At 38.5% G+C, this 18,701-nt stretch overlaps 1 protein-coding gene across 2 annotated transcripts in view; it reads left to right on the forward strand.

The window, feature by feature from the left end:
* LOC117289274 overlaps positions 1 to 18,701 on the forward strand; it is a 51,251-nt gene that overhangs the window by 2,248 nt on the left and 30,302 nt on the right. For both annotated transcript variants that reach the window (XM_033770321.1, XM_033770319.1), the window contains exon 2: positions 13,187 to 13,370. In XM_033770321.1, coding sequence (XP_033626212.1) covers positions 13,212 to 13,370 — 159 coding nt within the window. In that variant the 5' untranslated portion in view covers positions 13,187 to 13,211. The remainder of the gene's footprint in view (positions 1 to 13,186; positions 13,371 to 18,701) is intronic.

Genomic DNA, 18,701 nt, shown 5'->3' on the forward strand with positions numbered 1-18,701 from the left:
ATTCGGTTAAAATAATTGCTGCAATCATGCACCTGTCAGAACCAGAGATGTCATAAATTATGTTGAAATATGCGGTAATTCCGTTCTGGTTGACATGAACTTCCTGAACCAGTATTTTATAATGAGGCCCATGGTGGGCGTGGACCTCAAGGGAGAGTCATTTATACTTCACATTTTATCTGCTGATCGTTGGGATACTCCCCCCCCCCAACTTATGACATAAGTTCAAGACCGTACATCTATGAGCCCAATTTCATAGAGCTGCTAAGCGCAAAAAATTGCTAAGCATGAAGTTTCTTCCTTGATAAGAACAGGATTACCAACCAACCAAGTTTTCATTTGTTGCATATTGCGTGTTACTGGTATTCAGCTGTTGTTTGCTTATCCTGAAAATCACGTGGAAATTTGGTTGGTAATCCTGTTTGTATCAAGAAGACATTTCATAATAGGATTTGAGGCATTGCATGGTGAGGTATCAATGTATGATTTTTTTGGTTTGCGGTAACACCATGTGTGTGTATCTACTTGGTAGAGTTGTTCTTAGATAAATGTCTTGCTTTATTCTACTGCCCCGGAGTAGATAATCGGAGGCTCGGGAGACTTCTCAGTTCTGAAAAGAACTGTTCTGCTTTTTAACTATTACCAGGGCGGATGGTATAGAAATTAGACTGGACTACTACTTTAGCTTATAGGATCGTGATTAACTTTACTGCCGCGGAGTCAGTTCTGAATTGGTCTCAACGTTTCGACTAGCTTCCTCTAGTCATCGCCAGGAGACATTTCATGCTAAGCAAATTGTTGTGCTGAGCAGCTTTATCAAATTGGGCCCTGGAGTGTTCTGTTTTATGGATGCTGTTTTGGAGGTCCGGAGATTCATGGATGTGGCTGTCTCGTTTTGGATTTTATTACCTTATACGTTTTATAGTCAACATTTGGTGTGTCTATCAGATCCTGCTTGCTTGACGTGTGGACCGGAGAGAATTCAAACGCTCTCTGAATCTGAATTATGTGGTTCACAAAGCATCCTGGTGGAAACCTCACATTAACCTTTGGGGTTTGTGGTTTGGTTTGATTTGCACGGCATCTAAACATTCATTGTTGATACACAATTATTAGTACATTTCACCTGAAATTGGGGACTCTTCCCATTGACCCTGGCGAATAGCTCCCATTTGTTTTGTACAAAATATTTTCAGGCGCTGGACACTATTGGTAATTACTCAAAATAATTTGGTAACGAGCAATGGGGAGCTGTTGGTTTAGTATAAAACATTGTGAAAAACGGCTCCCTCTGAAGCAACGTAGTTTTGGGAAAGGGGTAATTTTTCACTCATCTATTAAAAGACTTCAGGTTTTCAGGCATGAAGCTTTTTTTAGGCATCTGAAAGTACACAAAATATTGTGCAACAAGGGTGTTTCTTTCGTAACTCTTGCAGCTTTGATGACCAATTGAGTCCAAGTTGTTGGTATTTGATGTATATTTTAAGATTGACAATGACCAAAGTCTTTAACCTTCCGGCCCGACCGGAACCCTTGTCCTCATGTGTGGCCCCCTGTTTGAATGTAAAGCACATAAAACCCCAACCACACTTTTGTTTTAGTCAAGGGCATTGTTCACATATTCCGGGAGACTGGCTCATGCGAATCATATGAGAACAGCACGATGTTCATGTTTAGTTATCACGTTTGTTAAAAGGCAGTTGATACTATTGGTAATTACTCAAAAATAATTATTAGCATAAAACCCTTCTTGGTGACGAGTAATGGGGATAAAACATTGTGAGAAAACGGCTCCCTCTGAAGTGACAAAGTTTTCGAAAAAGAAGTAATTTTCCACGAATATGATTTCCAGACCTCGGATTTACAACTTGGGGTCTCGAAATCAACCGTTTAAACGCACACAACTTCGTGTGACAAGGGTGTTTTTTCTTTCATTATTATCTCGCAACTTCGACGACCAATTGAACTCAAATTTTCACAGGTTTTTGACTTTATGCATATGTTGAGATACACCAAGTGAGAAGACTGGTCTTTGGCAATTACCAATAGTGTCCACTGTCTTTAATGCATTTTTGAGAGTCTGTTGTGTTTTGATTTGAATAGAAACAGGGTTCATGTTAAAAAAATTCTTTAATTTCACCAGTTTATTTTGATCTGCAAATTTGTATTTTGTTGTATAAGAAGAAACTTGTGTGAAAAAATTTGGCCACATTACAGGTCTTCGAAGCTTGTTAATATGTTGTTACTTTTTGGGAAACTATATTGTTGGGGTGGGGGGATGTCTAGTATTAATCTGATACAAACTTGTTCTCTAATTCCCAACTGCATTTTGCGCCTGTGAGAAATAGTCTGTGAAGGCTAGAAGTGCAAATACTTTCATAGCGACAAAATGTATACACTACATACATTCATGTATTCATGGTGTTTGAAGTAGCCAGCAATGTCAAAATGCCAAACCCAGCTGTCAGTAAGAACATTGTCACATTAGTTCAGCACAAACAAGTCAAGGTTTTTTGTCCTTGGCGGTAAACATTGATCAACATTCAACATCAGCGACGAATTGGGTCAGGGAACAATCGGCAATGGTTCCAGGCACGGTAGAGAACGGCTAGATTTACCCCAGTTTGTATTCAAATGGGTTGTTGAAACCTGTCCGGGCTCATAATTGTCATCTGGAGCAAGTCGTCGAGACTTCTGACTGGATTTCTGAATTTGATTTCGAGACATCAGGTTTAGAACTTGAGGTCTCGAAATCGACCATCTAAACACACACAACTTCGTGTGACAATGGTGTTTTTCTTCTTTCATTATTATCTCAAAAGTTCGATGACCGATTGAGCTCAAATTTTCACAGGTTTGTTATTTTATTCATATGTTGAGATACACCGACTGTGAAGGCTAGTCTTTGACAATTACCAATAGTGGCCACTGCCTTTAAGGCATGCAAGCGTGGAGTTACATGTTAACATGTTGCAGCGGTAGAAATGGGTAGAAATCCAGGATGCAATTAGTGATATAGTGAGTGTATCTACAGTTTTTGTTGTAAAAGTACGAAATATTGTCGAACTTGAAATGATAGATTTTAAGGGTAGATTTTTAATCTCAAAGCTGACTTTGCAAAGTTTAATACCAAATGTCACGAACAACTTGTCCGTTACGTTTGAAATATTGCAAATTTTCAAGTTTATTGTCCTATATTATAGGCAGAAATCCACGGTCAGTAAAGGCTAGAAAGGCCGGGTTACTCGTGGTTATTGAAAACAAATATATTTCAAGGTCAGAGACTTAAGCTCCATACATACATCGTTTTTATCAGTTGCCAAGATGTGAATGTTACACGCTCGGTCCATAAACTTAAATAATGCGCTGCAAAATTAAATCTGACGACAGATATATAGGCCATAAAGATACCACTAATTGGTGCGAAGGTTTCACTTTATGGTTGCTATTGTAAACAGAGCAATAAAATATAAGAAAATGAACTATTTGTAATCTATAGTGTTCAAAGGCTGCCCCACACAGTAATTTCTTAAAGGCAGTGGACACTATTGGTATTTACTCTAAAAAATGATTAGCATAAAACCTTTCTTGGTAACGAGTAATGGGGAGAGGTTGATAGTATAAAACAATTTTCCACGAATTTGATTTCGAGACCTCAGATTTATAACTTGAGGTCTCGAAATCAACCATCTAAACGCACACAACTTCGTATGACAAGGGTGTTTTTTCTTCTTCATTATTATCTCGCAACTTCGATGACCGATTGAGCTAAAATTTTCACAGGTTAGTTATGTTATGCCACCTATGCATATGTTGAGATACACCAACTATGAAGGCTAGTCTTTGACAATTACCAATAGTGTCCACTGCCTTTTAACTTAAGCAGACTCAAATTTGGTTAGTTTTTCAATCTTACAAATGCCAACGTTCATGCATGGGGAGGTCAAATACAACACGGCAAATTGCCTTCCATGCCAGTCTCAGGCCTGGAATTTCACCTTTGAGGGGCATGACCATATTTATTTTGAAAAGGGCACTTCTTTAAAGTATGGAAAACGTCTACAACGTCTAAATTTATCAGAAATGTTATTTTTCTAGATAATGCGGGTTTGTGGACTAGGTTTAAATTTGAATATCGTTCCGACAACCTGTGCCTAAATTCACTAGCTCATCAATATTATGCTTAGCAGAATATGATTACCAGCTAAAATGTCATTGTCGTGTACAATCTGTGACTGGTATTCTGCCTAGCGGAAACGTTATTTTCTGCTTAAGCAGCTTCATAAAATTGAGCCCTATTTATACGTGTGCGCCTGACATGTCTGAGGAGAAAAACAAAAGCAAATGGCGACGATTGCAAGTTGTCAGACCTTGTTGTGTTAAAACTCACCCAGTAAAACGATGGTCGGTCGACCATCCATATTATACAATTTTAAATTTACTGTTAAAGAAACAACACCGGATGAAACGATTTTACTGGTTATTGTTTTCACATGTTGTTTGTGTGTTTATTAAAGACACTAGACACTATTGGTAATTGTCAAAGTGATAGTCTTCTCACTTGGTGTATCTCAACATATGCATAGAATAACAAACCTGTGAACATTTGAGCTCAAATGGTCGTCGAAGTTGTGAGATATTAATGAAAGACAAAACACCCTTGTCGCACCATGTTCTCACGGAGTTGCGTGCTTTCAGTCAGATATTATAATTCTAAATCTAAGTTTTCGAAATAAAATTCGTGAAAAAATATTTCTTTCTCGAAAACTTCGCCACTTCAGAGGGAGCCGTTTCTCACCATGTTTTTTTTTTTACTATCGACCTCTTCCCATTTCTCGTTACCAAGAATGATAATTATGATAATAATTTATTATTTTGAGTAATTACCAAAAGTGTCTAAACTACCAGAGGATTGAACTGAATTTACTTTTTCAAAAACCAATAATGCAGAACCTTTAACAAACTTCATTGTTGGTGCCTGTTCATAGTAGTGTTTACCATGGAAGACCCTGAACTGTAGTATTGTCTAATCTGAAATTGGGACAATTATCTTGAATTGTCATTAAAAACACAGACACCACAGTTTCACTTCCTTTTATCCCAGTGTTTTTAGGGAATGGTTAAAATTATATTAGAGTTATGACCTAAAACATGTTGAACTGCAAAGAGGATGCGAGCGATTCATGTGCAAAATTATTTGTACAGAAAACTGCAAAATTATTTCAAGAAAATTGAGGGTGAAAGTTTGATCAGGTTTCTGCCATTCGTAAGTCGTCAAGGTTAAAGACACTGGACAACTATTGGAATATTTCCATCGTTACCACAGTTGGGCAGCTGTATTATTAGTAGCTGATATTACAGCTTACTGACATGACATAGTTAAAAGGTGTTAATGACCTGATCCAAAAAATACAAGGGCTACCCCCAGGTGATAATATCACGGGAGGTGGTATGGAATGGAGGTGAAAACAACATCACTGTTATGTGAGATTTGACAGACTTGCTTTAGTATGATATCACTGGGCATCATGGGTGTCAGAATACGGTACGCATGGCATGATGAAGTTTCCCCTAATGATTCAAAAGGGGGTGTGCAGCAGTATGGTCGCCCATTAAGATAATAAAGGCCATTATGCTATAGGGCCTACCTTCTTGAGTACCAGTGGGTTTCCTTGGGACCGTGTTAGAACCAAATGTCTTGGTGAATAGTGGGTAAGCATTGGCACTGGCAGTAGTTTTTCTAGTGGGACCTATGTTACAAACCTTCTTGATTTAGAGTGGGTTGCATTGAGACATTTGTTACAGAGGGTTTCCTTATGGACCTAGGACCAACCATCGTGATTAGCAGTGGGTTTGCCATGGACCTATGTTTGATCAACATTCTTGATTGACAATGGATTCCTTAGAACTTATGGTGGAGAACAAATCTTCTTGAAAAACGTGGAAATCACCTGGAAATAGAATTTTTGTTTCCTCAAACATTAGAGTATATGTTTCTGAACAATAAAAACAGGTTTTGAGTAATTGTTTTTAACGATTTATATGTTTTAAAAAAAGAAAGTTGTGTGGGGGTGACTCCGCCTACCCCTTTTATAACGTCAATCGAGGCACACTTTACCTGGATCGAACATAAAACACGTACGTGCAAGTACATTCAAGTCCTAGTCGTGAGTTTGTACGTTTCGAGAAAAAAAAATCTTGCGTTTTTCCGGCAATGTCGACCAGGTGTATTGCTGCTGGATGCAGCAAAACAACTAAAGATAGGGTCAGTTTGCAAAGTGATCCGGTCCGACGTCTTTTCCAGCGCTGTGCAGCAAACACTTCGAACCGTCGTGCTTCGAGAATCCGGAATACACTACACATTTTGACATGAAGATAAACAAAACAATTTTTTTTTTTTGAAACATCCCATCAACTTTTCAAGCAAGTGGTAAAGTTGAAGAAGGTACCTGAAAGACGTAACGAACCTAAACGAGCATTTCCCTAACGTGAAAAAATCAGGTATTGTTTCAACTTTGAGGGCATGCGCCAAGCGTCACTATATTGTGTTAGCACTGCATGCGATTCATCGCGCCTCGATTGACGTCACGAACAGCGCCCTCTCGGGTCGGGGTTTTTTTTCTCCAAATTTGTAAATAACATGGAAACTTATTTTTTTAAACCTTAGTTAATTGTTTATTCATATTTCACTCATCAAAACACATATTTTAGTGACAAAAGCTTTATTTTGACAAAATGCCATTGCCAGATGACTTTAATGACGTATGTTGGATCAACATTCTTGATTAACAGTGGGTTTCTTTGGGACCTATGTTAGGACCTACCTTCTTGATTAACATTGGGTTTCCTCAGGACCTCTGTAGGACCTCTGTTGGTTTCCATAATACCAAAGTTAGGAACTACCTTCTTGAGTAATACTACTAGTCGGCCCCATGTTAGGACACCCTTCTTAATCAATAGTGGGTTTCCTTAGAGCCTGTCATGACCAATCTCCTAGACGTCAAACTATTTTAAATAAGAACTAGCCATCGAGTCTATTAAACAAGATACAAATGGATCCATTACTAAGTTTTACTTGGTACTTCATAGATGCAACACCAAAAAGGGCCCTTGCCTTCCTGCCTGAAAAATCACACGCCGTGACACTGTGTCTTTGAGCAAGACACTTAACCATTGCTCCGTCCTTCGGATGGGACGTAAAGCCGTTGGTCCCATGTGTTGTGTAACGCAAGTAAAATAACCCAGTGCACTTATCGAAAAGAGAAGGGGTTCGCCCCGGTGTTCCTGGTTGTGGCTGCTTAATGCGCCGTAGCACCTTGTAAACCCTTATATGGTGCTACATAATTGGGTCTCAGAATTCATCACTGCAATGAACTATCTTTCTGAAAGTTTGTATATACATATACTCAGCGCCTTGAGTACCTTGTTTAGTAGATACGTGCGCTATATAAGACTTCGATATTATCATTTATATTAAGAACTGTCCAGATTTAGGACGTATTTAACTCGAATGAAGATAATATGGAAAGGTTTGCGGTAACACCACGTATGAGTTTGGCTGGTTCTGAAAAGAACCGTTGATGTTGATGATGTATAGTGTGGTGTACAGGGGAAAAAAACAGGAAAAGTGAGCGGGTTGACTGACTACGTAGTCATGTTGTTGATGCCAGTGCCCCTTGAACAATTGTAAAAAGTACTCTGCCCTTGAGATGCTTTGTTGTTTGTAAATCAACATAGGCCTAGTAGTTATTTCGAAAAAACTAAATGTGTTCGTGTGTACTTTTGATGGGATAATTTTATATAATCGTCAGGTTTACCGCAAATTATTTTCAGACTAGTTATAATGTCAACAATAACTGCACGGATCGTTAACTTTAATATTTGTTTTTCTTTAAGATTATCGTCAGCTTGAGCTCAAAATCATATTTTAGATTATTAACAATGTAAAAAGTAACTGAATGATCCATTAACTTTAATAGTTTTTCTACCGCAGTGGTGGGCATTATGTGCAGTTCACTTTCAACCACTCGGCTTTAAAGACGCTGGACACTCACTTGGTGTATCTTAATATTATATGCATAAAATAAGAAACTTGTGAAAAATTTAATAAGAAACCTGTGAAAAATTTAAGCTCAATTGGTCGTCGAAATTGCGAGATAATAATGAAAGAAAAAACACCATTGTCACACGAATTTGTATGCTTTCAGGTGCTTGATTTCGAGACCTCAAAATCTAATTGTGAGGCCTCGAAAACTTCGTTAGTTCAGAGGGACCGTTTCTCACAATGTTTTATACTTTGAACAGCTCTCCATTGCTTGTTACCAAATAACTTTTTATGCTAACAATTTATTTTGAGCAAGTGTCCAGTGCCTATAAGAGTTTTTTAGGGTTGTGATTTGCAATATAAATAGATACACCACTGCAGTTTCATTGAGCTGCTTTGAAAAAAAAAAGCAGAAATGAGCAGGATACAGTCACAAATGTTGTACGTGAAATGGTATTTTGACTGGTTACCTTATTGTCCTAAGCATAACTGTTGTGCTTATCTACTTTAGATATTGGGTCGTGGCCAGGGACGGCAAGCACTCCTACCATTAGCCCAGTCATGCATTTAAGCACCATAATCCCCCGACATTACCTATCCATCAAAACACTCGCATTCCTTTCCAATCCATTGCATATCTATGGTATTATTTCCCCATGTCAGTGTCACTTTTTAAAAGTGTGCTGTTTGCGAGCCCCTGTAGCCACCCCACTCCACTTTTAAGAATCCAAACAAAAACATATTATATGCTATCAGAAGTTTAACTAGATTGTCCTGAATTGGAATAGATTAGAGTTGATATATTGGTGGCCTGAAGGTGAAAAAGGCGGTGCTTTTCTGGCCCAAAAGTTGTCAACCGGGTGCCGTACCCCGCACCCCTATTGTACCCCCTTCACAATAACCCCCTACAACCGGCATTGTGGGGTACACAATACTATATCTTCACTAAACAGGAATTGCGAAGGGTCAATGTTAGGTCGAATTGGTTTTTCAGGTTCTGAAGTTGATGACGTTGCTGGGACTCAAATATTGTTTGTCTGCTTTGAAAAAAAAAAGGGTTAGGCTTTATATGGTGCCGCTTTCTTTACTAATAGTAATTTCACGAACTAAAACCTTGTCAATGTCATCCATCTTCTCCCATGTTTTGATCAAATAAACAGTGTCGTACAAATGTACCCTTGCCCTCCACTTTTCTATTTGTTAATGGGTCAAATTTGAATGGTTTAGACAGTTTCATATTGATAACGACTCTAATTTTGTTGCTTTTCAAATCCCTCTTTACGGTGTTATTCTACATGTGTAATGCAAGTGTGTTTTTAAACACAAACTGAGCGTAGATGTCATCAATAATAGTCTCAGACATCTCAAATGAGATCATGAACTTCCTGTCAATTACATTTTTACGTTTGCATTTAATTGCTGTGTCACTTCTGGGACAGGAAAAAATACACTGACATGATGTAGTGTTGTCATACATCGATGTATGCTGAGTTCTTAGTTATTCCTGTTTATGCCTTTTTTTCTGCTGAGTGCTACTATAGACTACTACATCATAGTGTACATTGTACTTGGTTAGACAAGTGTTTCTTTCTGGATTTCAGGACCTTTCATAAGTAAAGGACTCGCCACAGGGAGAAAGAAAAGTCCACGGAATGGACATATAGGGCCTATATGTCCTATGGTACAAACCTTTAGTTTTGTACTTCTGGTGACGAACACATTATGTACACATCCATCTATCGAGACCCGAATGTAACTTCTTATAGGTTCTGGTGGGAAAATTTCCTCACATTAACTAGTAAAATGATCGTTTGGTGTTTGTACGCCTCTCTTAATATTTATGTATGACGTACAACTCAAAATGAGGCGATGGGCGCAGCCTCTGCAAGTGATGGGGAACGTGTGCCCATAGCCTCATTTTGGTTAAGAATTATGACGTCATGCATATATATTAAGAGAGGCGTACCGTACGGGATTTGGCCAAGCAAAAGAACTCAAATGCTTTTTGTATTATGCCACGTACCATTTCCCCATCCACATTTTTACCATAAAACCTCTCTGTTGGCTAAATAATCCTAAATGCCATCAAACAAATCTTTGAAATGATTGAATTGGATTTGATGTTGTTGGCATATTTTGGGGTCATATTTGGGACAGGCAAAACGTGCCTTCTTCATCTCTAAACTTAATTTAATCCAAAGAATCTGAAATATTTGGTTCAGAAAACGTCTTGAAGATCATTGAGATGTCTTCAAAAACAAACATGAAAGCGTTGGATGGGATGACATAATTTCTTAAGCAAATAGGCCTATCTGGGATATGCAACTTATACCAATGCCTGGCTGCTTCCATAGTTGCTTCATAAAGTTCTGATGTATTTGGGATCAAAATGTTCATTGAGATTACAGATGATTTTTGAAAATTGTAGTAGGCCTAAACAGAATTAGTCAGGATAAAAAACACGGTTGTGTTAATTGCGTCTGAAACCTCACTGATCATGAAGTTTTTACTTGAATCATTTCGTTCTGTGAAATATTTCCTTTTGAAAACGACTCGTCATATAGACGAGAAAACCGTCTGGAAATCTGAAAACCTAAAATTATTAAACGCAATGTTTTTTTTCTCGCTTGTTACAACCAAATGTTTTTACATGCTTACTATTGTGCATCTATGGTTTTCGCTATTTTATCCTGACCCACACAATGGGTTAAAGGCAGTGGACACTATTGGTAATTACTCAAAATAATTATGAGCATAAAACCTTACTTGGTAACGAGTAATGGGAAGAGGTTGGTAGTATAAAACATTGTGAGAAACGGCTCCCTTTGAAGTGCCATAGTTTCAAAAAAAGAAGTAATTTCCACGAATTTGATTTCGAGACCTCAGAATTACATTTTGAGGTCTCGAAATCAAGCATCTATGGAAGCACACGACTTCGTGTGACAAGGGTGTTTTTTCTTTCATTGTTATCTCGTAACTTCGACAACCAATTGATCTCAAATTTTCACAGGTTTGTTATTTAATGCATATTAGTTGAAATACACCAGGTGAGAAGACTAGTCTTTGTCCACCGCTTTATGACCGTAAGCCCACATTTCCAAATGTTTGTTTTTGCACGCATATTGATGATCTACAAAAAATGTACACTGTCTGTGACTATTCTTTCAGTTCGTACCAAGTATAAAACCTTTATATTTTACTTGCGTTATTTGTCTCTCCACGTCTTGAACACACATAAATACACAACCATCCACATTGGGCTGCTCACAAGCTGAACATAGTTCATATTATGATATCGTATAAACATACCAAAAACCTCATCAGAAATAAAACATTCAACTATCGCTTTGACAACATTATTTATTTAGTCTTAAATAGGCACTGACCCCAAGCATCCACCGTTGGTTTAATGAAAACAAGTTCAATGTTTGTGCATTCTCTATATGGTTGGATAAACTCCTTAAAAAAACCCAAACCTGAACACTGTCGCTATTGCCTAAAGCTAACCTATAATTGGCTTGATTGGTCCAGTGTCAGTCAGGTACCCCCCGGTCAGATCACAGTCTTTCCATAGAGACGTCCCTGGGTGCCGGTCAGTCTCCCCATGATTCGATCCTATTTTCTTTGATAAAGCCTTCGACAACTGCAGGATTTATCAGCTTTTTCTTTGTGAATGTCGCATTTCCCCTTACCCGGGGTGCGAGAAACCTGGACTTAACTAACAATAACAATATTGTAACTCTAAATCTTTTGGGGATTTTGTCGGTAATGGGCTTCGGCAGCTGGGGCTGTTCGGGGGATTGAAAAGTCATACCTAATGTGCTCGAATGTTAATCTGGATTCAAAGCTTTCTAAACTTGCACCCTGTTATTTTTCCTCAAGCAGTAGACCCAATTTTTCACCCTTGTCTGTGATATAACATGGTCGAAATCAAAACGATTGAATGTATTTATTCTGACGCTTAATTTTTCTGCTGTTAGAACGAGCAGCCCATTGTGCTCGAATGCTATAATCGTTGGATTCGAAGTTTTAAAAACTTGCACACTGTAAAAAAGTGTAAGTTGTTCTCTCACCAATTTATGCCTGTGTGATCAAATTCAAACTGATTGAACTTCCATTTATGTATCTGACGTTTAATTCCCTGTTGTATGTAACAACACGGAACCCATTGTGCTCGAATGCTGCTACCTTGGATTCGAAGTTTTCCAAACTTGCAAAACTTGCACCATTGGAGTTTTACTCAAGCTTGGACCCATTAAATGCCAAAGGTCCTGCATAAAATCTCCCACCCAAGTTATATGCACGTGGTAGATCAAATTAAAATTGATTTTGTTTGTAACTTCCATTTTATTTATTCCAATGTTTAATGTTGTTCTCGAATGCAAAGTTAGAGTTCAAAAGTTCCCAATTATTTCTCAATTTTGCTCTGTTATTTTTACCTATTTCACGTTCTCCATTCTCCCCCACCTACTTATGCATGTGTAATCAAACGCGAATTGTCTTGAACTTCAATTTATTTATTCTGATGTTTAATTTCTTTGCTGTTGTTACAACAAGCAACCAATATGCGCACGATTGTTACATTGGATTAAAGTTTTACAAATTTACATCCTGTAAGTTTTAATCGAGCTCTCGCCATTATGGTTGCCCAAATCCTTCATTCCCTCTTCCATTGTCAGTCATATAATATATGCCTAATCAAATTCAAATAGATTGAACTTCATCTATTTATTCTGACGTTTAATTTTCCGGTTGTTACAGCAAGAGCACCCCCATTCAAATTTTACAAGCTTGCACCCTGTAAGATTTACTCAAGCTTGCGCCATTATGGTTGCCCACGTCCCCCATTCCCTCTTCCATTCATGCCAGTGATATAATATTATGCCTAATCAAATTCAAGTTGATTGGTCTTCATTTATTTCTTCTGACGTTTAATTTTCATTGTTACAACGAGGGCACCCATTAAATTTTTACAAGCCTACACACCCTGTGAGTTGTACTCAAGCTTGCACCATTATGGTTGCCCAGCCCAAGTCCTCCATTCCCTCTTCCATTAAATGCCAGTGATATAATATTATGCCTAATCAAATTCAAATAGATTAAACTTCAATTTGTTCTAACATTTAATGTTTGCTGTTACAGTTGTTGTTGCGACAAGGAGTACACCATGGGGAAAGCAAACAAACAGAGGAGCAAACTGGTCAAGATGAGGGGTACCAGTGAAAAACAGCCGACGTCTTCATCACAGAAAGTGTTCAAAGTGTCACAGCACAAGGCGACGAAAGCGAAAAACAAAGCAAAAGTTGTCTCCACCAGCCTTAAGAGAGTAAGTTAATAATAAATAAGACGTTTAAAGACGCTGGACACTATTGGTAATTGTCAAAGACCAGTCTTCTCACTTGCTGTATCTCAAAAAATGCATAAAATGACAAACCGGTGAAAATTTGAGCTCAATCAAAATAATAACTGTATTTATAACGCGCCTTTCGCCAAAGGATACACAGCGCCAGGTATTATTACTGCAAGGAGTGGGGCGAATTTTGAGATATAAGACCTAATCCTTAAGCACCATGTAATGGTTTACAAGGTGCTATGGCGTAATATGCTGCCAATCCAGCCAGGAACACCGGGGTGAACCCCTTCTCTTTTCGATAAGTGCACTGGGTTCTTTTACATGCGTTTACACAACACATGGGACCAACGGCTTTACGTCCCATCCGAAGGACGAAGCAATGGTTATGTGTCTTGCTTAAAGACACAAGTGTCACGGCTGGGGATTCGAACCCACACTCTGCTGATCAAAAACACCAGAGTCGGTCATCAAAGTTTCAAGATTATAAAGGATTCAGATGCTTGATTTCGAGACCTCAAATTCTAAATCTGATGTTTCGAAATCAAATTCGTGGAAAATCAACCTCTCCCCATTACCCTTTACCAAATAAGGTTTTATGCTAATAATTATTTTGAGTAATGACCAATAGTGTCCACTGCCCTTAAAGGAACACGCTGCCTTCGATCGGACGAGTTGGTCTAGAGAATAATATACACAATCACACCAACAGCCGGTGACTGAGTACCGGCCCTCAACGAAATGGCAAAATATTATCCTCCATGCTGAGCGCAAAAGTATTCACAATAAGTGTCATAAGCAAAACGTTTCTGTGAAGTTAACACCATGTGGTTGCTATCTTTTTATACTGCCAAGAAAGTGAAACATTTATGGTATTCGAAAACTAGCCTTGAAGTATCCAGCGGATTGCCCTCCAAGTGGGGCCAGATATTTGTCACTGAGACCATGCTGAGACCAATGATCAGAACTAAATACCAGTAGCCACAATTCTGATGAAGGTAAAAACCTTGAAGACTGGACTAGACAGAGGACGTAGAACATCCCATGGGTGGGATTAACCCTGGTTAGGCTTATCACATCAGGGTCCTAATTGAGCAATAAATTAGACAATAATTGGCTGATTTAGAAACAATTGTTTGGCCGCAGACATACATAGTGCAGATGGATGATGAGTGATTGATCAGTTAAAGAGGTTTCCCCCCCTTAAAGGCACCGGGCACTATTGGTAATATACTCAAAATAGTTGTTAGGATAAAAATTGACTTGTAGGGTTGGCTGTTGATAGTATGAAACATAAAACATTGTCAGAGACTGCTCCGTCCAAAGTATTTGGGAAAGAGGTAATTTCGCATTGAAATATTAAAATACATATTATAGTATAAAACATAAAACATTGTCAGAGACGGCTCCGTCTAAAGTATTTGGGAAAGAGGTAATTTCGCATTAAAATATTAAAATAATTCAAGTCTGATTTTTTGTTAAAGTCATCTGGAAGCACTGACACATTAATTTGTGTAACAAGGTTTTTTTTCTACAATTATTCTCTCGCAACTTCGATGACCAATTATCTTGAAATTTCCACAGTTCTTTTTTAATTTAATGCATCTGTTGAGATACATCAAGTGAAAATACTGGTCTTTTTACAATTACCAATACCAAAGGTGTCCAGTGCCTTTAAAATATAAGATATAAAGAAAAGGGTTGTTTTGGATTTCATCTTGCTTCATTCACCCATGGAGAACATTGTTCCCCCACGCTTCACCTGAACACCCGAATTATGTGGTTCATTGACGACATATCTTGGAATGTGCCACACAAGTGGAAATTTCAGGAGATCTTACACAATTGTGCTTAACAATGTTCTGCTAAGCATGACAAAACAGGAAACCAATTCTAGTTGGTAGTTGTGGAATGGTATTAATGCTGGTAACCTTATTTTCAAGCAAACTTTTTCGGACACTTTTTGTGACAACATTGCAAGCGCAAAGTTGTTATTCTTTCCAGAGTTAAATTAACCAGCCAAAATAGCATGTCATAAACAACATGCCTGATATTCAGCTCATTTGTTTGCTTTTAAGGAGACACTTTAATAGATGATAAAGGTCGTGGTTCGAATCCCACCCGAGTCATATGCCTGTGATTCTTTTTCACATCTTTGTGTGGGTACATCCAAAATTATAAATGGAGAAATAACTCACGTTTGCAAATTTGAGCTCAATCGGTCGTCGAAGTTGCGAGATAACAATGAAAGAAAAATCACCCTTGTCACACAAAGTTGTGTGCTTTCAGATGCCAGTTTTCGAGACCTCAAAATCTAATTCAAACTCGTGGAAAATTACTTCTTTCTCGAAAACTACGTGACTTCAGAGGGAGCCGTTTCTTACAACGTGTTATACTATCAACAGCTCTCCATTGCTCGTTACCAAGTAAGGTTGTATGCTAATAATTATTTTAAGCTTGGCCTAATTACCAATAGTGTCCACTGCTTTTTAAAGCAGCTCTTTGAAATTTAGCCAAGGTGGGAATGGGGAAAGGTGGAACACCAAACTATTCTAAGGTTTCTCGGAGACAAACTGATTGCTTTAGGCGTCGCTCTTTTTTTTACAGGTGCAATTTTCTTCCTACTGGTTTCCGATTTTTCGTTTTGCCCTTGACAAAAACCTGAAAACTGTGATTATAATAATGTTCTCATAATCACAGAGAATAATAATCACATGGTGTAGGCTTTAATTATAATATAGCCCGAAGTTTTACACCATGTATACATGTAGGTCATTCCCATCAGGACGCTGTATCCAATGAAATATCTCTACTGTCTTCCCAAGGACTCAATATCATGTCTGTATTTATGACACTAGCATCTGGTTTTGCTTCTTGTGGTTATTTCATTGAATTGGCAGGCCTGTATGCTTCGTTTTTGAAAGGGTGGGGCACCAAGGCATTTCTCCTTGGTAAAGGGCACCCTATGAGGAAATCGCAAATTTTGCCTTGGATCACTTCAAGGGCACCAAGGCAATAACAAAGGGACATGGAGGCAATCGCCTCCGTGAAGAATCAGGCCTGAATTGTTCTTTGCAGCTAAACAATCTCTGCGACGCTGGACAAAATGTCTTCCAAAATGCAGAACCTTAACCCGTGTAAACCTATGTGCAAACCCGACTGCTCAGTCTTTGCTCTAATCCTAGATTCTAGAATGCTAATTGTTGTCAGGCCCGTTAATGCTTCGTTTTTGAAATGGCAAGGGCACCAGAGCCACCCTTAATGGAGCATTTTAAGGGCACCAGTGATCATGGAAACAATCGTCTCCGTCCTGTGCAGCTTATAGTGGGTGCGTTCACTTAGCTTCCCTGGGTCGACCCCGGTGTGTGGCGTTTTTTTTCCCAGGACGAACGTGTGCAGATAATTACCCACGTTCGTCCTAGAAAAAAAACCGCCACACACCGGGGTCGACCCAGGGGAGCTAAACGAACGCACCCAAAGAATCTCAGCGCAGGGGAAATGTCTTCCGAAATGCAGACCTTAAAGGCAGTGGACACTATCGGTGATGGTCAAAGACTAGCCTTCACAGTTGGTCTATCTCAACATATGCATAAAATAACTAACCTGTGAAAATTTGAGCTCAATCGGTCATCGAACTTGCGAGATATTAATGAAAGAAAACAAACATCATTAACACACGAAGTTCTGTGCGTTTAGATGGTTGATTTCGAGACCTCAAGTTCTAAATCTGAGGTCTCGAAATCAAATTCGTGGAAAATTACTTCTTTCTCGAAAACTATGGCACTTCAGAGGGAGCCGTTTCTCACAATGTTTTATACCATCAACCTCTCCCCATTACTTGTCACCAAGAAAGGTTTTATGCTAATAATTATTTGGAGTCATTACCAATAGTGTCCACTGCCTTTAACCATGGAGGTAGAATTAATTCTACCTCCATGCTGTAACCCCCGTGTAAACTTTGCAAACCCCACTCTATGCTCTAATCCTAGATTCTAGAATGCTAATCCTAGTGGCTCCGCATACCAGAGGAAAGTACCGGGACCCTTTGAGGAGATGAAAAGGCCCCTCATCTCTGTAGCGTGATCCCTATGGAGTAGTTGTCAAGATTCTAAGTGGATCACCCTGAATGTATATGGAACTCTTTCCTAGTCCCTGGCACAACTTGTCATCGCTGGGATTATCACAGTTTGTCTTGATAAGCCCTCAGTCTAAGAAGAAGAAAAAACAACCAGAGGAAGGGAGGGGGGGTTCCTTTTATCCCGACGATTTGAGTTAAATCATTCGAACGAGAACACGTACATTTTTGTACATGGACGTGTAAAGGCACTGGACACGTTACTCGAAGCTTTATTACCCATACAAACTTACTTGGTATAACTAGCAACGACATGAAAAGCAACAATTTGTTGCAACATGGATGTTTTTTCTTCCATTATTTGTTTGCAACTTCGATGACCAGTCGAGCCAACAGTTTTTACAGATTTGTTATTTTGTGCATAATGTTGAGATACAATGAGAATACTGGTCTTATATATCTTGTGCTTTTGAAGGCATAGTGTACGTTTCATAATAACTTAAAGGGAAGGTACGTTTGGTAATTACTCAAAATAAATATCAACTTAAAAACTGACTTGGTAACGAGCATTGGAGAGCTGTTGATAGTATTAAACAATGTGAGAAACGGCTCCCTCTGAAGTAGCATAGATTTTGACATAGAGGTAATTTCTCACCAAAATAATTATTATTTTGGTGAGAAATTACCTCTATTTCAAAATCATAAAAGACTTCTAGCTAGAAGTCTTTTATTCCTATCTGAAAGCACACAAATTCGTCCAACAATGGTGTTTTTTCTTTCATCATTTTCTCCCAACTCCGATGACCAATTGAGCTCAAACTTTCACAGGTTTGCCATGTTATGCATATGTTGAGATACACCAAGTGAGAACACTGGTCTTTGACAATTACCAGTAGTGTACATTCACGTTAAAATCAATACTAACCTTTGGTTATAGAAGAAACCTTCATCAACTTTTAGTGGTATAATGCATTTTGAGAAACATTTCTCTTCGACATTATGTGGATTTAATGTAAAAAATAAAGGGCCATACGTATCAGCTGTATGCTCCAAAATTTGAATCTGAGAAGCGTTACTGTCAGTAACGCTCTGTCTGATTGTGTTTTTCCTATTAGGAATTTATTATTTTTCCTGCGTTGACATATCCGCTCCAGATTTTCGTCGGTATCTAGATGAATAGTATTGTATATTATCTACAGACCTCCATGGTTAAACCAACCGAGCGGTTAAAC

The sequence above is a fragment of the Asterias rubens genome, chromosome 4 (genome assembly GCF_902459465.1).
Source record: "Asterias rubens chromosome 4, eAstRub1.3, whole genome shotgun sequence".
NCBI classification, from domain to species: Eukaryota; Metazoa; Echinodermata; class Asteroidea; order Forcipulatida; family Asteriidae; genus Asterias; species Asterias rubens.